The following is a 22,336-nucleotide window of genomic DNA, read 5'->3' as shown; positions in this document are numbered from 1 at the left end:
TAGGGACCCCTAATACGGGAATGGAGTTATGCCAGCCAGTTCTGGATGGGGTCATACTTCTCCTGAAGGACTCTGTCTGCAGCTTGGGAGTGCTCCTGGACTTGTCGCTTCTAGAACAGATGACCACACAGTCAGAAAAGAGAGATGTAGTAGTGATGGACGACTTCAACTATCCTGATATTTGCTGGAAGTCAAACTCAGCAAAATCCTCAAGGTCTTGCACATTCCTCACTTGCCTGGAAGACTATTTCATGGTCCAAAAGGTGGAAGAAGCAACAGGGGGCTCAGCTATTTTGGACCTGATCCTAACCAACAAGGATGACTTGGTTAATGGGGTGCAAGTGGTGGGATCCTTAGGTGGAAGTGACCATGTTCTCCTGGAGTTTGTTATACAATGGAAAGGAGAAGCCAGGCAGAGTCAGACACGCATTCTAGACTTTAGGAGAACGGATTTCAGTAAACTTAGAGAAGTATTGAGTACTAAAAGGGAAGGGAGTTCAGGACAGATGGGAGTTTCTCAAAAGGGAGATACTGAAGGCACAATCTCAAACAGTTCCAGTGAGAAATTAAAATGGGAGGTGTCTCAAGAAACCAGGATGGATGACTAAGGAACTTTCAACTGAGCTAAGTTTTAAACGGAACATGTATAAGAAATGGAAAAAGGGGGAAATCACAAAAAAGGAATTCAAAGAAATAGCAGGTATTTGTAGGGGTAAAGTCAGAAAAGCTAAAGCGCAGAATGAACTCAGGCTTGCTAGAGAGGTTAAGAACAACAAAAAGGCCTTTTATGGATATGTCCGCAGCAAAAGGAAGAAGAAGGAAAGGGTAGGGCCACTGCGTGCAGAAGATGGCAAAATGCTAACAGAAGACAGAGAAAAGGCAGAATTACTCAAGACCTTCTTTGCCTCAGTCTTCTCAGAAAAAGCAAAGGGAACTCAACCTGAGGATAATGGAGCAGAAGACAGAATAGGGGAATTTCAGCACAGAATAAGTAAAGAGATAGTAGAGGAATACCTTGTTAATCTAAATGAATTTAAGTCTCCAGGACCAGATGAACTACATCCAAGGGTACTAAAAGAACTGACAAATGTAATATCGGAGCCATTGGCAATCATATTTGAAAATTCCTGGAGAACAGGAGAAGTCCCAGCAGACTGGAGGAGGGCAAACGTTGTCCCCATCTTCAAAAAGGGGAAGAAAGAGGATCCCAACAATTATCCTCCAGTTAGTCTGACATCAATACCAGGAAAGATTCTGGAGCAGATCATTAAACAGAGAGTCTGTGAACATCTAGAAGGCAATGCCATAATCATAAAGAGTCAACATGGGTTTCAGAGAAAGAAGTCATGCCAGACAAATCTGATCTCTTTCTTTGATAAAACTGCCAGCTTGGTAGATGAAGGGAATGCTGTGGATATAGTATATCTTGATTTCAGTAAGGCCTTTGACAAGGTTTCCCATGACATTCTTGCAAACAAACTTGTAAAATGTGGGCTAGACAAAGTAACTGTTACATGGATTTGTAATTGGTTGACCGGCCGAACCCAAAGGGTGCTCAACAATGGCTCCTTTTCATCCTGGAGGGAAGTGACCAGTGGGGTCCCACAGGGCTCTGTCCTGGGCCCAGTGCTATTCAACATCTTTATCAATGACCTGGATGACAGAATTGGGAGCATACTTATCAAATTTGCAGATGACACCAAATTAGGAGGAATAGCTAATACCCCAGAGGACAGGATCAGGATTCAAAATGATCTTAATAGATTAGAAAGCTGGGCCAAAACTAACAAAATGAAATTCAACACAGAGAAATGTAAGGTACTGCACTTAGGGCAGAAAAATGAAATGCACAGATATAGGATGGGGGACACCTGGCTGAATGAAACTACACGTGAAAGGGATCTGGGAGTCCAAGTAGACCACAAGTTGAACATGAGCGAACAGTGCGATGCGGCAGCTAAAAAGGCCAATGCAATTTTAGGCTGCATCAATAAAAGTATAGTGTCTAGATCAAGAGAAGTAATTGTGCCACTGTATTCTGCTCTGGTCAGGCCCCACCTGGAATATTGTGTCCAGTTCTGGGCACCACAATTAAAAAAGGACATTGAGAAACTGGAGCGTGTCCAGAGGAGGGCGACTAAAATGGTGAAAGGTCTGGAAACCATTCCCTATGAGGAACTACTCAGGGAGCTGGGGATGTTTAGCCTGGAGAAGAGAAGGTTAAGAGGTGATATGATAGCCCTGTTTAAATATTTGAAAGGATGTCATATTGAGGAGGGAGCAACCTTGTTTTCTGCTGCTCCAGAGACTAAGACCCAGAACAATGGATGCAAGCTCCAGGAAAAGAGATTCCACCTCAACATTAGGAAGAACTTCCGGACAGTAAGGGCTGTTCGACAGTGGAACACACTCCTTCCTCGGAGTGTAGTGGAGTCTCCTTCCTTGGAGGTCTTTAAGCAGAGGCTAGATGGCCATCTGCTGGGGATACTTTGATAAGGATTTCCTGCATGGCAGGGGGTTGGACTGGATGGCCTTTGCAGTCTCTTCTGTCAGGGATTCTGGGAGTTGTAGCTCTTCACCTCTGGCTCTAACTCACCACCTTGTTATGCACCGGCGCTGACCAGTTTTGGCCAGTGGTTAATGCTTTTCTCCAAAGCAGCAGAGTTTCAGAGAATAGGCTGAAGACCCTGACAAACTCTCCAAGCCTTCTCACTCTTGCTTCCACAGAAGTCTTCACACTTCTCCAGGATCCTGCTGGCTCTTGTATCTTCACTCAAGACACCAGACAACTCAGTAGTCTTATATAAAAGATCTACTTTATTCTACTATATACAAATACTAATGCCCTCACAAATCACAATCTCTACAATCTCCAAACTACTCACAAAACTCCACAACTACCCACAAAATACATTGGCAAACATAGCAATTATTATAGCCATTTTCAAACACCACCCACTTAGTCAGTTTCCACCCAGTGGGCGTGTACATCCATTTTGATTGGCTCTCATAGTTCAACCCATACTTAATGATTTCATCATTTCACCTTGTACACTTAATGAATCTCAGGTGTTTTCAATTGTACACTCTACATTTCTGTCCTTGGCATTTAGGACTGCTAAATTACATTAGCTTTTACACCTGTGTGGCTTCTTAATTGCTTTTGCTTAGTCATAGTGACTCTCACATACATGTTTTATTTCTTCAACTGTATATCCCATGTTGCATTTTCCTTAACATCTTCCAACTCTATGATTCTATGATGGCTCAAGTGGATGTGATGATCAGGAGCACCTGCTATCAGCTTCGGCTGACATGCCAACTACGCCCCTTCCTGAAGCTGGGAGACCTTGAAACAGTGGTGCATGCGCTGGTAACTTCTCGACTCGACTTCTGCAATGTGCTCTACATGGGGCTACCCTTGTGCCAAATTTGGAAACTTCAATTGGTACATAATATGGCAGCTAGGCTGGTCGTGGGCACATGCAGAACTGCCCATATTACACCAGTTCTAAAATCTCTCCACTGGCTGCCTATCAGTTTCCGGGCAAGATACAAGGTGTTGGTTTTAACCTTTAAAACCCTACATGGCTTGGGTCCTGACTTCTTGTGGGAGCGCTTTCTCCCGTATAATCACCCTGCACTCTTTGTTCTACTGGGAAGAATCTGCTACAACCTAAGAGGACTAGACTTTCAACAGTAACCCAGAGATCTTTTTCATCAGCTCCTAGACTCTGGCACAACCTGCCGGACAAGATCCGTCAGATTACCACCTTGGAAACCTTTGAAAAGGCTATTAAGACAGATCTCTTCTGGCAGGCCTTTCCAGACTAAAGCCCCCTTGCTGACTTGCCTCCCCTTCCTCTTTCCCTTCATCCTCCATTTTTAATCCTTTACCCTACCTGGACCCCACCTGAATTTTTTAAATCTCATTTTAGTGTATTTGTACATTAATGTTTTTAATTTTTCTTTTTTGGTTTAATCTCTTTTTAGGACTTGATTGGGTTTTTATGCTGGGGGGAGCGTTGGGGCTTTTGGAATTTTTAACACATTTCTCTTTTATTTGTATGTTATTTTACTGCTGTAATCTGCTTGGATTTCCTGAGATTAAGTGGAATAATAATAATAATAACCCTTTATTACCTAAACGTGACCACCTCATACCCATTTTGTAGGTTTCAGAAGTAGGAAAGAGGTAAAATGCACTGCAACTTGCTCCTTCTGCCCTGAGCACCAAGCGACCACCATGACATTTGGAATGGCTGGTCTCTCTGGCTTTGCTTCACGAACGAAGATTCAGGAAGGACTCATCCCGCACTTTGTAAAAGCGCGTTGATGACTAAAAAGGCCAATCCGGGACAAACGGGTCCGGTTGCAGAAAGCACAGCGGAAAGTCTCTTTGGCTGATGTTTTCGGGTTGCGATTCTTTCTGCGTTGTTTCTCTTCATGCTTTTTTTACATGGCAAAATGGCTGAGCAAGGTGTGCCTGGTGAGCAGTTCTCTTCTTTGCCAACAGTTCCTGGATCTCTTGGTTGTTTTCATCAAACCAGTCTTGGTTTTTCTTGAGGGAGAATCCTATGGATTCTTCCGCAGACTGCAGGATGCTGTTTTTGATATGTTGCCAAAGCGCTGTAGGAGAAGAGTCTACAGGATGGTCTTCAAGTTTTGTTTGCAGATTTGCCTGAAAGTTGTCTCTCATGGCAGCTTGTTGAAGATTGTTGACTTGGAGTCTCCTCTTTAGGATGCCACCCCTCTTAGGTTTAAACTTAAAATGAAGATTTAGTTTGCATCTTACGAGGCAATGATCTGTTTGACATTCTGCACTGGACATCACTCGGGTATGACGGACATCGTGAATATTTCTCTGGCGCTCTAGGATATAGTCAGTGAGGTGCCAGTGTTTGGATCGGGGATGCATCCAGGTTGTCTTCAAGCTATCTTTCTGCTGAAAGATGGTGTTTGTAATAGTCAGCTGCTGTTCTGCGCAAAACTCTAGCGGGAGGCATCTGTTATCATTACAGTTTCCAACACCATGCTTGCCTAAAACACCTTTCCAGGCTTCGAAGTTCTTTCCTACTCTGGCATTGAAGTCACCAAGGATAATGATTTTGTCTTCTGCAGGAACTTTTTGTATAAGATGGTGTCGGTCTGAGTAGAATTTGTCTTTCTCCGCAGGATCGGCTTGCATAGTTGGGGCATATATACTGAAGAGAACAACGTGTGGGAGGCGTAAGGAGATAATGTGATCAGAGTGTCCTGTTGGCAAGGTTTCGAGTTTGGAGGCAATGGAGTTTTTGATCATGAAGCCTACACCTGAAAGATGTTTTTCAGTTTTTGGTTTGCCAAACCACTAGAGTTTGTAGCCAGCACCGTGTTCTTTAAGGCTGCCTTCCTCGTGGAGACGAACTTCACTAAGAGCAGCGATGTAGATGTTAAGTCGTGACAGTTCATGGGCTATTAGGGCAGAACGGCGCTAAGGACGTCCACTATCTGCAGAATCTTGCATGGTTCTGATGTTCCAGCATGCAAGCGTTAGTCTATTTGCACCTTTGGAGGCTGGTGTGTGCCTTTGTCTCTTTGTCTTTGTTTGACCGCATCAGAAGATTCCCGTTGGCCGCGGCTAGCCAACCGGGTTGTTGGGGATGAGCTTTCTTTAGGCCACCTTTTCTAGGCCCCTCTCCATATGGAGCAAGCAGTGCTCTCCTTAAAAAAGGCTGCTTGGTCATTCAGGGTGCTGCTGAACAAGACTGTCATCCCTGGCTCAGTCTCAAGTGACCAAAGTCCTGAACTAATGGCTGGTAGTGGTAGAATAAATCATGGATCATCGAGTCCAACCCTCTGATCAGTACAGGATGCAGCCTCTTTTTGGAAGACAGCCAAAGAAGGAGACCCCACCACCTCTCTAGGCAAATGGTTCCATGGCTGAACGCTCTTATAATCAAGAATACTGGAATAGTGTGTTCAGTTCTGGGTTGTTGTTGTTGTTAGCTGCCCTCGAGTCGGTTCCGCCTCATGGCGACCCTGTGGATGAGACATCTCTAAGAATGTGAAGTCAAAGGCATTCATGGCCGGCATCCATAGTTTTTGTGGGTTTTTTGGGCCATATGACTATGTTCTAGAAGAGTTTATTCCTGAAGTTTTGCCAGTATCTGTGGCTGGCATCTTCAGAGATGTCCAAGAATCCTATCCTCCATTGCAGTCGTGCCCAGATCCTGTAAGCCCTTGCCCATAACTCCCCTGATTGAGTCTATCCATCCAGGTTGTGGTCTTCCTCTCTTTCTTCTACCTTTCCCAGCATTATTGTTTTTCCTAGTGATCTGTGCCTTGTTTGTCTTCTTGGCTGTCCATGGTCTTCTAAAGACTCTTCTCCAGCACCACATTTCAATGGAGTAGATTTTCTTTCTGTCTGCTTCTTTCATTGTCCAGCTTTTGCATCCATACCTGGGGATGATGGGGAATACAGTGGCCTGGATAATTCTGACTTTAGGGCCCAGTTGTATGTCTTTGCTCCTCAGTATCTTTTCCAGTTCTTTCATAGCTGTCCTTCCCATTCCCAGTCTTCTTCTTATTTCTTTCTGGTCAATGTTTGGTCCTACATATGGGAATTCTTCCACTATTTCAATTTCCTCGTTGTCCAGATTGAATTTGTGTCTTTCTTTTGTGGTCATTGTTTTTGTTTTCTTTATGTTCAGCATCAAACTTGCCTTTGTATTTTCATCTTTGACCTTCCTTATTAACTGTTCCAATTCCTGAATGCCTTCTGCTAATACAGTGCGCCTGCGTCATACGTGGGCGCATCATATTCGGCTTCCAGCATACGCCAGATGCCGCGCCGGAAAGACTTCTCCCACGCACTGGAAGAAGCAATGGGGCGTATGCTAGGTGCGCGCCATGGGAACGAGCCCCATTGTTTCTAATGGGGCTTGAGTTTACGCAGTTTTTCCCTTACGTGGCAGGGTCCGGAACGGATCCCCCGCATAAGGGAACGGCCAACTGTATTATGGTGTCATTGTCTGGATCTCTTAGGTTGTTAATGTTGCTTCCTCTTATTTTCATTCCTCTGTTTTCTGGTTCTAATTCTGCTTTTCTTATGATGTTTTCAGCATATAACTTAAACAAGTAAGGTGATAGGATGCAGCCTTGCCTGACCCCTTTGTTTCCCCAAATTATCATCTGACGGTGGCCTCTTGTCCTTGGGACAGATTCCTCATCAGGACTATCTGATGGACTGGCACCTCCATGTCTTGGAGTGCATTCCATAGCTTTTCGTGATCTATACAATGAAATACTTTGCTATAGTCTATAGAATACATGCTGATTCTTTTTTGGAATTCTTTGGTGCACTCCATTAGCCACTGCATGTTTGCAATGTGGTCCGTACTGCCTCTTCCTTTTCTGAATCCTGCTTACACCTCTGGGATTTGTCTCTCCATGTATGGTTGGAGTCTATGCTACAGAATTTTGAGCATTTTTTTTTTACTTCCATGTGAGATTAGTGCTGTTGTCCTATAGTTGCTGCAATCTTTTGTATCTTCTTTCTTGTGGATTGGTATGTACAGCAAGCATTTCCAGGCTGTTAGCCACCGCTTTGTTTTCCATATTTGTTGGCATATTTCAGTTAACATTAAAGTTGCATCTGTCTGTAGGCACTGCAGAAGTACAATTGGGATATCATTAGTTCCCAGTGATTTATTTTTTCCCATTTTCTTTATTGCAAATTCCACTTCACTTCTTAGAATTTGGGATTCATCTTCATATACCTTCTAATTCCAAATATTCATTCCCTCATCTCTTTTGTGCATTGCCTCCAGCATCTTTTTATTTCTTCTTGTTCCTGTATTATGTTCTCTTTTTTTCTCCATAGAGCATTCCTGCCCTCAGTTTCAACTTGGTTTTAATTTCTCAGGTACCACAGTTCAAAAAGGATATTGACAACCAGAGCACGTCCAGAGGAGGGCAAACAAAATGGAGAAGCATCTGGAAACCCTAAAGACCTATGAGGAGAGACTTAGGGAGCTGGGTATGTTTAGCATGGAAAAGAGAAGGTTGAGAGGTGATATGACAGCCCTGTTTAAATATTTGAAGGGATGTCATATTGAGAATGGAGCAAGCTTGTTTTCTGCTGCTCCAGAGAACAGGACCCAGAACAATGGATGTAAGCTGCAGGAAAAGAAATTCCACCCAAATCTTGGGAGGAACTTCCTGACAGCACATGCTGTTTGACAGTGGAAAATGTTGCTGCCTCTGAGGGTGGTGAAGTTTTCTTCTTTGGATGTTTTTTAAACAGGGGCTGGATGGCCATCTGTCAGAGGTGTTTTGATTGTTTCTTTCTGCATGGCAGAAGGGGGTTGGACTGGATGGCCCTTGGTGTCCCTTCCAGTTCTATGATTCTATAATTCTATGATTTTTTAATGATATGTTTTTGTTTTTTGCTGTACAGTAGGGGTGTACAGTGCTGCTAAAAATAATTAAAACCATCTTCTTTTCAGCCTTGCAACTCAGCCAGTGTGTCTGTTGCACCATGTCTTTTCTCTTTGCTTTCAAGGACCTGCAGAATCCAATGTGTTTGGGCGTCCAGCTCTCCCTGGAGGCATGGACTCTGGTGAACCAGGGCCCCATTCTTGACCTCCTTGCTAATGGATGTAATTGGCCGAGCCTCTCAAAGCAGACGCCGCCGCTGCTCCTTGCTACATTTCCCTCGATGTGCTCTCAGAGTTCTGGCACCGCTGTATTTATGTTCCGTTCATTTCCAGCACAGAGCTCTTTGCTGCTGCCAGTCTATTAATTTCTAAACTGCCTGGAGCTACAGATCACTATGGGTGGCAGGGCTTTGTGGTTGCAGCACCAAACAGCTGGAATAAGCGACCTGTTCCATTGAAACAAAACCCCAGCATCCTCTGGTTTCTTTGGGAGCCCTTAATCCATTCTCTTAAGACTTGTCAGCACAAGAGAGCCGTTGTGTTAAGCCTCCTCTTCCCTATTACTGTACGTGATCATGTCTGGCCTGGCGCACAGTGTCCCGCCATAGCCTTCTGGGCCACAGCATGTGCACCTGGTGTAACCTGTCCTGGGACAGGCACCCAAGATGCTTCCCTTGTGCGGGCGTTCCCTCTCCCTCGGACGTGATTCTGCAGTGGACTGTAAATTGAGATGTTATGTAAGCCGTGTATCTTGGAATGCAGTTGCTTTTTTGAAATTCCATTCATTAATGAGCTTTTAATTGAAGGAATATGTATTTATGGAAGCAAGATAATTCATAGGTTATAGCTGCAGTTCGTTTTGTCTCTGAATACTAGGCTGCAAGCACATGAAACAGGGAAAGTCTCTCCCTCTATATGTGTGTGAGTGCGCGCGCGCAAAATCATTTGATCCAAGGCCGTTTAGAATTTAAAACAAACTACAGGATTAAAAGCACATACAAACACAGTAAAATCAGCCCCTTTCAGATCAACTGTATTAATGAACTTCAGTCAGCCCTCTATATTTGCAGCTTTGACTTTTATGGCTTTGATTATTTGCAGATTTGATTCATGTTCTCTCTAGGAATCTCTAGGTCCTCCAGTGCAAATCTGCTGGACATTGACCATCGAGTTGCGATGGAGGACTTAGATATTATTAGAGAAAGCACACCTTTAGGCGTAGGTCTTCCAGTTTGATTCTATAGTCCACCTCTGGCAGGTGTTGACTTAGAGTTGTGTTGGAGGATCTAGAGATTCCTAGAGAGGTGTTCTCTCAGTTTAATAACATAGTGGCTTTTTATTTGTGGGTTTTCCACTTTCATGGGGATCTTGTGCTCCTAACTCCAGCAAATGTGGAGGGCCCACTGTACTATTGATATGCTGCCTTTGGGTTTTCAGTGCTCTTACACATAGACATCTGATGAAGTGGGCTGCAGCCCATGAAATCGTATGTCAAGATAAAATGTGTGAATCTTTAAGGTACTGCAAGATTTTTTGTTTCTTTTGTTGCATCAGAGTAACATAAGGACTATTCCCTCCCTTTGGATTTTTTTTTTTTAGAAATTATTTTGTAATAATCACAGCAGCTCTGCCCAGGAGTCTTATATTTTCACTCTATATTGCAAATTGAGGGCTGGGGAAAAGTAGGCTGCCCAAGGGTTTCTAGCAAATTCATTGCAGATGCAAGATGCCTGGATCATAGTTTTGTCCCTTCACTAGTTAGGCCATGTGTATGTGTGGAATATGCAGGCCACACTCAGGATACCGTAAATTTTTGGTGATTTTTTTTTGGGGGGGAGGGGTTTCTGAAAATATCCTAAAACATGCCAAAACTGTATGTAAACATGGCAGTTTATCTCACCCCATAGAAACCCAAACACCATATTTCAAAAATGGCCCAAATTAGCTAAAAGGGGGGGGGGGGGAATGGCAGCTGGAAGTAATGACATGTCATTTCTGGTATGGTGGTGTTGCAGAAACAAAAACTGCCCCCACAGATGCCCAACCCTGGAGTTGCCAAAGAAAAAAGCATATATAAGAATTTCTAAGTTTACCCACTTTTCCCCTTTGGGGACATATGGAAGATTGGAAGTTGCAAAACTGTTGCATTTTGCAGCATGTTTTGAACTGGTTGGGGATGATAAGACATCTGGATTTTTAAAAACTCACATTTGTTTGTATTTCTTTTGTTGTGTTTGTTTGATTTTAGCATGTTGAGTGGCTAAGTTTTCCTTTTTTCTCCTCCTTTTTGATAGGGAAGAGTGCATCTTCACCATTGACCCATCAACAGCCAAGGACCTTGATGACGCTTTGTCTTGCAAGCTACTTCCAGATGGTATGATGTGTTTCCAAAGTCATTTTAACAACTCAGTGTATGGATTTTTTTTTAAAAAAATAGCTATTGCCATACTGTCTTGAAATCTGTAATTATCAAGGAAATCAATACTTTGAGTGGGGTGCTAATCTGCTGCCGGAAATCCCACGTTCATTCTCTAGCAACTCTTGTGAGTGGGGCTCAGGTAGCAGAGCTGGGAGGTGTGTGGCTCTTTTGATGTAGTTCAGTGTTTCCCAACCTTCCTAATGCCGCGACGCCTTAATACAGTTCCTCATGTTGTAGTGACCCAAACCCATGAAATTATTTTCATTGCTACTTCATAACTGTAATTAAATAGGTGTTTTCCAGTGGTCTTAGGCGACCCCCATAAAAGGGTCATTCAAACCCCAAAGGGGTCCCGACCCACCGGTTGGGAACCACTGATGTAGTTGAACCACACCTCCCGAAAATCCTTCACCATAGTCCATTCTAGCAAGGGCTGATGAGAGTTGTAATCCAGTTATTTTTGGAATGCTGCACATAATCCAAGCTGCACTGACTAATAAGCTGCCAAAGAGGATTCATACATGTATACATTCATTGTTTTCTACCATAGTTCTGTTTTCTCTCTACACACTGTCCTTAGGTAAACTCATTAGCTCTTTTGGTTTATCCTACCATCTGTACGCCGATGACACCCAGTTGTATCTTTCCACCCCTGACCTTTCTCCAAGGCTTGAACAGCAAGTTTCATCTTGTTTCACAGCTGTCTCGCAGTGGATGCGCCATCGGCGTTTGAAGCTCAACATGTCCAAGACGGAGCTTCTTGTCTTTCCTTCTAAGTCCACCCTTCAACACTCCTTTTCTGTCTCTGTGGACAACATTTCTATTCAACCAGTCCAGCAAGCCCACAGTCTTGGTTTTATCTTTGACTCTTCTCTGTCGTGTATCCCTCAGATCCAGACCACAGCCAAGGCTTCTAGATTCTTCTTATACAATATTGCCAAAATCCGACCTTATCTCTCCTCCTCTACTGCCAAGATCCTGGTCCATGCCCTAGTGATCTCACGACTTGATTACTGTAACATCCTCCTGGCTGGGCTTCCTCTTTCTCACCTCCGTCCTCTAATTTCTGTCCAGCATTCAGCTGCACGCATTATCACATCCGCCCACCGCTCTGACCACATCTCTCCTGTGTTGGCATCCCTTCACTGGCTCCCCCTCCGTTTCCGCATTCAGTACAAGCTCCTGCTGTCGACGTTTAAAGCCCTCCATGGACTGGCCCCTCCTTACTTATCAGACCTTCTTTCTCCTCACCTTCCCACTAGGGCCCTCCGTTCTGGTAGTCAAAGTCTGCTGTCCCAGCCCAGGGTTTCCTCTGCCCCATCTCGGATTCGCCCCTTTTCACTCGCTGCCCCTCACTCCTGGAACCTTCTTCCCCCGCGAGACACAAGGGCCATCACTGCTTTAACCAGCTTCAAAATGGAGTTGAAGACCATCCTGTTCAGAGAATTGTTCCCAGACATTGCGTGATTGTCACTTGCTATCTAATGTTCTTTTTGTTGCCTGTTTTATTGAACCATTTCCTGTATTGCTATGTGTTTTATTTGTATTATCCTATCATTTCTTAGATTGTACGCCATAGGCAGGTTTACTCTTTTATATTTGTTGTTTTTATGTACAGCGCTGTGCAAATCTACAGTGCTGTATAAATAATAATAATAATAATAATAATAATAATAAATAGCTCCTTATAGCTGAGTAAAGGGTCACAGCTCAGCTGTACAACAAATGCTTGGCATGCCAAAGATCCCAGGCTCAGTACCCAGCATCTTGAATCCTGTGTCTAGTTCTGGGCACCTTAATTCAAGAAGGATGTGGACAAGCTGGAAGGGTATCCAGAGGAGTGTGATCAAAATAGTGAAAGGTCTGGAACCCTTGCCCTGTGAGGAGTGGCTTAGGGAGCTGGGTACATTTAGCTTGGAGAAGAGAAAGTTAAGAGGGGACATGATAGCTCTGTTTAAATATTTGAAGAGGTGTCATATTGAGGAGGGAGCAAGCTTGTTTTCTGCTGTTCCAGAGATGAGGACACAGAGCAATGGATTCAAACTACAGGAAAACAGATTCCATCTAACCATTAGGAAAAATTTCCTGATGGTAAGAGATGTTTTACAGTGGAATAAACTGCCTTGGAAGGTGGTGGAGTCTCCTTCTTGGGAGGTTTTTAAACAGAGGTTGGATGGCCATCTTTTGGGAGTGCTTTGATCGTGTTTTCCTTCATGGCAGAATCGGGTTGGACTGGATGACTCTTCCGATTCCTTCCAGATCTAGGGTTCTATGATTCTATGATCTCCATGTGGGGCTAGGAAAGGCCTCCTGCCTTAGTCCCTGGGGAGCTGCTGCTGCTAATCAATAGAGACAGTGTTGAGCTAGATGGCCCTATGGTCTCTCACTTTATATGCGACAGAGTCCTATGCAAATGTATGTGCTGCAGGCTAAATTCCAGATACCTATGCTAGAATCTCAGCAAAGAAGCTGGAAAATCTCTCCTCCTCTTTTCCACTGGGGGCTGAGTCACTTTCCTGTGATGGGAACTTCTTGAAATGAGGTAAATGGTGACTCTTTTGGTAATAAACTAAAATGGGAACCCATCATTTTGTCCCGCCACCTCTGCATTGTTACGAATCCTTAATGAAGGTACTTGACCTTTACTTTAGTCAAGATGGCACAGCTACAGAGTAAGTGGGAGGAGAGCTTTCTTTGAACAAAACGTTCATGGAAGGGCTGAGGCAATGATGCTGTCCAGAGGAGACCTTGGATGCTCAGACCTGGGCTGTCCTGGTCTTCCCAAGTGGTTGATGTTTGCAACAGAAATCAAGCCAAGCATAAGATATGATGCACATAGTTTCTTTCTAATTTCATATACAGTAGTAAGAACCTCAGGTGTCAGCTTGGAAATGAGAGGAAGCCATTCCAAATAACATGTACCTCATGTCTGGGGGCTTCCTACTTAAGCAGCAGAATGTAAAATTGTAAAAGTGTGTGTGAGTTTGATGGGGATCTGTAAACTTCTTTGATGTATTAGATGCTGGAATGGTAGTTGAAGGAGAAACGCAGGGGGTGAATAAAGAAGAGGCGATGGAACAGCTTGCCACAAACTCTAAAATAGGAATAGGGGAGCTCTGGGGGCCAGTTTCCTGTCCCAAGGAATCCAGGTATGGGCCACACCAGCTTTGCCCAAAACAATGTCAGAAGTATCTGGGAGAGCACTTCTGGTCTTATAAAATCCACTTTATAGATTATTTTTGGAGAGTGAAATAAGGAGGTTTCCAGAAGCAGTAACTCTAATTTGGAGAAACCTATTTTGGTGGGTGGGCATTGATGGGGAGTACAATGGGGAAATGGGCCTGGAGGTCTGTATGTATGTCCTCTCCCCTGTGAACTTTATGCAGGGCTGGAGGGAGGGTTAGAACTGGGGGATTAATACGCTGAATTGAAAAATCTTCCCTTTATGCTCTGTATAATAGTGCTTCAGGAGGAAGGAAAGCTTAAAAGGGCCCTGTTCCAGATTAATTGGAACCCTGGGAAGGAACAAAGATGGAGATAACACGAAAACATTTTGTCCTATGGATCACTTGCAAAACATTCATTTGGATAGTGTCAGTAGAGAAGGAGCTTAAACAAAGTGGAGTTTTTGAGTAGCTTACAGAAGATTGCTCTTGGTTTATCATAATTTGGAGTCACAATTAAGGTCTATTTGTGCCTGCCCAGTAGTGCATAGTACAGCTTATTTTTGATCATGAGGGTAGAATTCAGAGACATAACCATTTAAGACTGGAATATCAGTATGCAAAGGGATCTTGTAGTACCTTTGAGACTAACTGTGTAGAAGAAGTTGTAGCATCAACTTTTGGAGATAATGGCCTGTTACAGACTGCCAAAATAAAGCTGCTTCGGGTCTCTTTGGAGGTATGCTATTTAAATGATGCATGGGTCCTAAGAGTCCAGAGGTCGCACCAAAGCCACACTCCATTCCTAAGCACCTGAGTGCAGCTTTGGTGCAGCTTCTGGATTCTTAGGATCCATGCATCATTTAAATAGCATACTTCCAAAGAGACCCGAAGCAGCTTTATTTTGGCAGTCTGTAACAGGCCTTGGTTTACTTCCTCAGATAGAAGGACCTGGGCATCATCAGTTCACTCCATGCATCTCAGGAAGTGGGCCAAGACTACGAAAACTTATACTATAATGTTTTCTGCTCAACTAGACTCAAAGGTAATACAAGATCCCTTTGCATTTTAAACATGAAGTTTTCTGTTGGCCCCAGTGGCCTATAGGGTGTAACTAGGGATAATCTGAAGATGTTCATGGGTATAATTATTTTAAAGATTCATTTAAATCACATCAAATAAATATGGAACAAAATCTATGAGATGAAGGCACAGTGTACTAGAAATCAGAGGTAAACAGATGAGTTTCAAAGAAAACACCATACAGTGACTAGAACAACCTGGACTAAAAAATCAGATGAAGTTATTTCTTACATATGGGCTTCACAACATACAAAATGAGTCACATTTAACTCTTTATGAAGCACAGCATTTGTTTTCAGTCTTCTAGTTAAAGTTTAGTGATGTGACTTAGAGTAACTATTCAGGAAGAAGTTACCTGTTTTGAAGAGAAGAGTTGGGTGACAATTAAGAAAGATTGATCCAAAAAACAAAATATATGATAGGAAAAAGTTGGTTGGGTTCAGGAGAGAATAAAATGAAGCAGTGAAAGCTGAGACTTACACGAAAAATGTCTGTGCAACCTTGTACCTCTCCATACAATTAGCCCCCAGAGGTGGGAACCATGTGGTCCTCCAAATGTTGTTGAATTGTATGTCCTTGTATCCCTCACTATTCATTGTGTTGGCTAGGTCTTCTGGGAATTGAAATCTAATGACATCTAAAGGACCTCATAATCACTACCCCTGATCTATATTGATGGGCAGATTAATGTAAAGAAGGAATGTTAACATGCAGCACAATTACTGGAGTAAAGACATCTCTGAATTCTATGATTTTGTAAAGTGGACTGAAATGGATGCAGTGTATGATTCCGTTGCCAAAGGAATATAAATTATAATTGATGTCAGAACAGGATGCAGCCATGATGCGAATGAAATTGAACCTGTAGGGTGGGGAGGACTCATGAATACATCACTAGTTGTGTTTGGATTTTTCAGCTTGGGATATGATGCTGAAATCAATGGCCAGCTCAGTGGCACCTTGTTCTGGAGACTGGCCTGTGTTTTATCACTAGGAGAAGAGTGGTGACAGGACATTATGAAGATCAAAAACAAGTTCCCGCATCTACGTAGGTAGGAATTTGTCAGGCAGCTTGATATACCCTCCTGAATTATGCTTGCTGCTTTGTGAGGCTGTGGCTGCTGGATATTTCTGACATGATTAATTTAAAATGCATACTGTCCAGTTATTTCTACATTTCACTTTCAATTTGTCAAAACTTGATCAAGACATATCTGAGCAAAACTGCAGGCTGCAAGGTTAATTTGATTGACGGAGCCATCTACCTACGCTGTTGCTGCACAAGAAGCTTTTAAGCTATGAGAGACCAGTGCACAATCTGCCCCCAGGTCTGCTCTCAACTCTGACCAACATTGACTGGAAAGTCAATAGGAGTGGGAGCTTAGGAAAAAACACAGAAAGTCAATAGGAGTGGGAGTTTAGGAAAAAAACACTGTGTGTGTGTGTGTGTGTGTGTGTGTGTGTGTGTGTGTGTGTATGTATGTGTGTGTGTATATATATATATATATATATATATATATATATATATATATATGTAGGCTATTTAGACAGAGGAAGGCTGCTAAACCAGCACAAAGTAGTAATGAAAGACAAGAATCCCAAGTTTGAGGTACAAGACCCTAAATATTTTTTGTTCTGGTAGCCAGTGGATTGGAAGAGATCAATTTACATCCCCGTCCACAAGAAAGGAGACACAAAAGACTTCAGCAACTATAGGGCCATAGCATTGATTTCCCACACAAGCAGAATTATGCTCAAATTTCTGCAACATGGTCTCCAACCATACATGGAGAGAGAAATCCTAGAGGTCCAAGCAGGGTTCAAGAGAGGAAGAGTCATTAGGAACTACACTGCAAACATGTGAAGGTCCATGGAGTGCACCAGGGAATACCAAAAGAAAATCAGCATGTATTTATAGACTATAGCAAGGTCTTTGACTGCATAGATCATGAAAGGCTATGGAACGGCCTTAAAAACATGGGAATACCAATTTGATAGTCTTGATGAGAAATCTGTATGTAGGACAAGAATCTACTGTCAGAACAGAACATGGAGAAACAGAATGTTTCCCAGTTGGCAAAGGGGTCAGACAAGGCTGTATCTTATCACCTCACCTGATCAACTTATATGCAGAATATATTACAGTTGGCCCTCCTTATCCACAGATTTTTTTTTATCCACAGATTTAAGCATCCGCAGCTCGAAAATATTAAAAAAAAGTAGAAATTTTAAATAGCAAACCTTGATTTTCCATTTTATATAAGGAACACCATTTTGCTATACCATTGTATTTAATGGGACCTGAGCATCCACGAATTTTGTTACCATGGGGGGGCGGGGGTCCTGGAACCAAACGCCAGCAGATACCAAGGGCCCACTGTATATGGAAAGCAAGTTTGGACACAGAAGAAGGAGGAGTGAAAATAGGAAGAAGGAATATCAACCATCTAAGACAGTGATGTCCAAACTCTGGCCCTCCAGGTGTTTTGGACTTCAGCTCCCAGAAGCCTCAGCCACCTTGGGCAATGATCTGGGATGCTGGGAGCTGAAGTCCAAAACACTTGGAGGGCCAGAGTTTGGACATCACTGATCTAGGATATGCAGACAACACCATAATACTAACTAGCTGTCATTTTGGGTGTCCACAGGCTTCTCAGCACTCTTCTCTAGTGCCACATCTCAAATGAGTTGATTTTCTTTCTGTCCACTTTCTTTACTGTCTAGTTCTCACACCCATAGATGGTGATGGGGAATACAAAGGCTTGGACAATCCTAAGTTTAGTGTTCAGCTGTATATCTTTACACTTTAGGTTCTTATCTAGTTCCTTCATAGCTGCCTTTCCCATACCTTCTGATTTCTTCACTGCAGCCTCTGTTTTGATCAATGTTTGATCCAAGGTATGGGAAATCTTTAACTGTTTTGATTTCCTCGATATCTAGGTTGAATTTATGTAAGTCCTCTGTGGCCATTATTTTTGTTTTCTTTATGTTTGGCAGTAAGCCTGCTTTTGCACTTTTTTCTTTAACTTTCTTAGTAATTGTTAAAATTCTGTAATGTTTTCTGCTAGTAATATGGTGTTGTCTGCTTATATTAGATTGTTGATTTTCTTTCCTCCTACCTTCACTCTTCCTCCCTCTAAGTCTAAACCTGCTCTTCGTGTGCTATTTTTTTGCATAGGTTGAACAAATAGGGTGATAGAATACATCTTTACTTTACCCCTTTGCCTATTGGGAACCATTCTGTTTGTACAAATTCCTTTCTAACAGTAGCCTCTTCTCCTAAGTACAGATTTCTCATCCAGACTATCAAATGTAGTGGTACTCTCATTTCTTTAAGACTATTCAATTGTTTTTCATGATCTGTGTGGTCAAATGCTTTACTATAGTCTATAAAGCACATGCTGGTTATCCTCTGGAATTTCTTAGTGCGCTCCATTAGTTATCATATCTTTCCTATGTGCTCTCTTGTACCTCTTCCTTTCCTGAACCTCGCTTGCATCCCTAGGATTTCTCTCTTCATATGTGATTAGAATCTGTGCTGCAGACTGATTAGACAACCCATAATTTGGTTATGGAATTTGCTGCCACAGGAACTAGTGCTGGTTGCTATCTTAGGCCCGTTACAGACGGGCACCCTAGGACAGACTCAGTCCGTGCTAGGGTTAGAAAGGGGCGTGTGCCCTAGCACGGACTGAGACCGAACGAAATGGCAGAGGCTGTTCCACACAGCCACCGCCATCTTGACGTAGCGGACGCTCTGTGTCCACACGTCGCGCCCCAGATATGATGCCGCGAGTGCGTGAGTAGCGCCTCGCGGCGTCACATCCGGGGGCCAGGAAGGAGCGTGATTTTCGCGCTCCTTCTTTGCTGCATCCGGGAACCGTGCTGTTTGGCTGCTGCGGTTCCCGGACGCAGCAACCGGTGGCGGCAGCAGACTGCCACTTTTCGGCGGTCTGTAACCCACCCTAGATATGCTTTTAAAATAATGAGGGAAATACATACTATCAATGGCTATTCATTGGGACAGCTTTATGGTATCTGTGGGTTTAGAGGCAGTGTGGAACAGCTTTGCCTGTTGGGCTTCTAAGGAGGCACCTGGTTAGCCATTGTGGGAAGAGGATGCTGGACTAGATGAGACTTGAGACAGATATATCAGAAGTATTGATATTGTTCCTGTTATAGCCTCTGTTTTGTTTGCAGAAAACGCTGTTCTCTTCTAAACTAAATAAGAAGATACAAACCCCACTTTCCCCATTTGAAGAAGGGATTTGATGTGGCTGTTTTTTTGGATAATGCCAAAAAAGATCTTGATATAACCAAAGTTTTGGGGGTTCAAAAAGGTAGTTAACGATACAATTCTTGCCACCCTCTTGCCCAGAGCTCTCAAAAGGTACCTCTTTGGACTACAACTCTCAGAGGGCAAGGGCCAGGGGTTTCTGTTAGCTGTTGTTCTAAAAAGTACCCCCCCCCCCCCAAGCTTGACTTTTGTCTTGGAATGTTAATTGAGCAAAGTACCTGCTTTACATCTGGTCCTTTGGTCTTGCAAAACCTATGAAGACAAAAGAGCATGCAACATATATGAGATCAGTGGTGTTCAATGCAGAGATGCCAATGAAGGGTTTGCTTACACCCTTCTGACCTCAAGGCCCTTCCTTCCAGGAAAAGATTAACATCCTTTACACCCAGAATGATTCTAATTTGTGAAGGCTGTTGGGTGCCATTTCCCATCTCAGTAAATTCAATTAGTATTAATTTCCTGGTAGAATTAGCCCTCTTGAGTGGAACATGGAATAGTAATAAAAACAGCTTGTGATGTGATTTGCCAGAAATTGTCTTTTCTCCCTTCATCTCTTTGGCTGAGAGCCTTGGTGCTGAGTGGGGGCCTGTCACATCAGCCAAGTTCAGAAAGTTCTCTTCTTGTTAAGTTCCATCCATTAGCAAGAAGCTCTCTTTCTCTGTGTGTCTGTGTGTTTGTGTGTGCAAGAGAGACAAGGGCGAGAAATCTGATCTTCACAGAAGCTCCATTGCCTCTTGGCCATAGCTTTCTGAACTGCTTGCCTGTGTGGGAGGTTTTCGTTCTGAGCTTTGCTGCCTTGTATTGGGGAAAAGGTCTGAGGTCAGACCAAGAGCAAATTGGAGAGAGGCACTGTGTGATCTGAGGAGACTCTGGTATGGAACAGGTGGTAGACACTGGATGCAGTGGGGAGATGGGAGGTAACATAGGGGCAGAAAGACCAGCCTCTGCTCTAGTGCAAGAACATGAATCATAGAATCAGTTGGAAGAGACCGCAAGGGCCATCCAGTCCAACCCCCTGGTCGTTCCTCATAGGGCATGGTTTCCAGACCTTTCACCATTTTAGTCGCCCTCCTTTAGACACGCTCCAGTTTCTCAATGTCCTTTTTGAACTGTGGTGAAAGAACTGGACACAATATTCCAGGTGGGGCTTGACCAAAGCAGAATAGAGTGGCACTGTGACTTCCCTTGATCTAGACACTATACTTTTATTGATGCATCCTAAAATTGCATTGGCCTTTTTAGCTGCCGCATCACACTGTTGACTCATGTTTAACTTGTGGTCTACATGGACTCCTAGATCCCTTTCACACGTAGTTTCATTAGCCAGGTGTCCCTCATCCTATAACTGGGCATTTCATTTTTCCACCCTAAGTGCAATACCTTACATTTCTCCGTGTTGAAATTTATTTTGTTAGCTTTGGCACAGCTTTCTAATCTATTCAGGTCATTTTAAATTTGACCCTGTCCTCTGGAATATTAGCCACTCCTCCTAATTTGGTGTCATCTGCAAATTTGATAAGTATGCTCCCAATTCTGTCATCCAGGTCATTGATAAAGATGTTGAATAGCACTGGGCGCAAGACAGAGCCCTGTGGGACCCCACTTGTCACTTCTCTCCAGGATGAAAGGAGCCATTGTTGAGCACCCTTTAGGTTCTGCCAGTCAAGCAATTACAAATCCATGTAACAGTTACCATGTCTAGCCCACATGGATGAGATTAAAGGCAGTTAAAAGGACTGGACAGGGTGCCACAGTTCATATTGATAACTTGGTTGAAACACAGGGCTCAGGATGAGTTGGAGAGAAATCATATATGAAAAGATACTTGGGTCTCATTCATGGGCTCGTTCATTCACTGCAGACTAATAATTATCCAAACTATTAGACTACTATTCTGCCCTTATTTATTCCTTAGAGTTGGCCCTCTGTATCCACAGACTCTTTATCCATGAATTCAACCATCCATAGCTTGAAAAATATACGTATACCAAAATGTAAACCTTGATTTTGCCATTTGCTATAAGGAATACCATTTTACTATGCTACTGTATTTAATGAGGCTTGAGCATCCACAGATTTTGGTATCTATGGGAGGTGCTGGAACCAAACCTGAGCAGATACCAAGGGCCCACTGTGTATTTCTACCCTGTCTTTTCCCAGATGTTGAGACTCAAGGCAGCTTACCAATTTTAAAAAGTTAAAATGTATGTTGCTAGAAGCATAGAATCATAGCGTTGGAAGAGACCCCAAGGACCATCCAGTCCAACCCCATTCTGCCATGCAGGAAGTCTCAATCAAAGCATATCCAATAGATGGCCAGCCAGCCTCTGTTTAAAGACCTCCAAGGAAGGAGACTTCACCAATCTCCATTAAGGGAGTGTGTTCCACTGTTGAACAGCCCTTACTATCAGGATGTTCCTCCTAATGTTTAGGTGGAATCTCTGTTCCTGTAGCTTGCATCCATTGAGACTCTGGGTCCTATTCTCTGGAGCAGCAGAAAACAAGCTTGCTCCCTCCTCAATATGACATTCCTTCAAGTATTTAAACAGGGCTATCATAGTACCTCTTAACCTTCTTTTCTCCAGGCTAAATATCCCCAGCTCCCTAAGGCGTTCCTCATAGGACATGGTTTCTAGACCCTTCACCATTTTATTAAGATTATAATTAAAATAGTATTAAATAGTTTAGTGAATTAAAATCATTGATCAAAAACCCAAAGGATACAAATACAGCAGTACAGCACACTAAGAAGGCCCTTTTCTTGTTTTGTTTTTTTAAACCACTCCCCCCAAAGCCTGCTGGTATAAAAAGGCCATCACCTGTCAATGAAAGGGCAATAAGGAGGCTAACCTCCTGAGGAAGGGACTTCCAGAGTCTAAAAGCATCTCAATCACCTTGAGCTGCAAAGTGACACTAGCTCATGTTCTCAAATCCTGCAGTTTAGTCATCATGA

The 22,336-nt window shown here is 43.2% G+C and overlaps 1 protein-coding gene across 2 annotated transcripts in view; it reads left to right on the top strand.

The window, feature by feature from the left end:
* LOC149317879 (DIS3-like exonuclease 2) overlaps window positions 1-22,336 on the top strand; it is a 343,644-nt gene that overhangs the window by 182,078 nt on the left and 139,230 nt on the right. For both annotated transcript variants that reach the window (XM_089508605.1, XM_089508604.1), the window contains exon 11: window positions 10,715-10,794. In XM_089508605.1, coding sequence (XP_089364731.1) covers window positions 10,715-10,794 — 80 coding nt within the window. The remainder of the gene's footprint in view (window positions 1-10,714; window positions 10,795-22,336) is intronic.

Source organism: Sceloporus occidentalis, unplaced genomic scaffold (genome assembly GCF_023333645.1).
Source record: "Sceloporus occidentalis isolate IW3139 unplaced genomic scaffold, rSceOcc1.0.p SCAF_2, whole genome shotgun sequence".
Lineage (NCBI taxonomy): Eukaryota > Metazoa > Chordata > Lepidosauria > Squamata > Phrynosomatidae > Sceloporus > Sceloporus occidentalis.
Note: the sequence above shows the minus strand (reverse complement) of the source record. Positions and strands in the feature narration are given on the sequence as shown.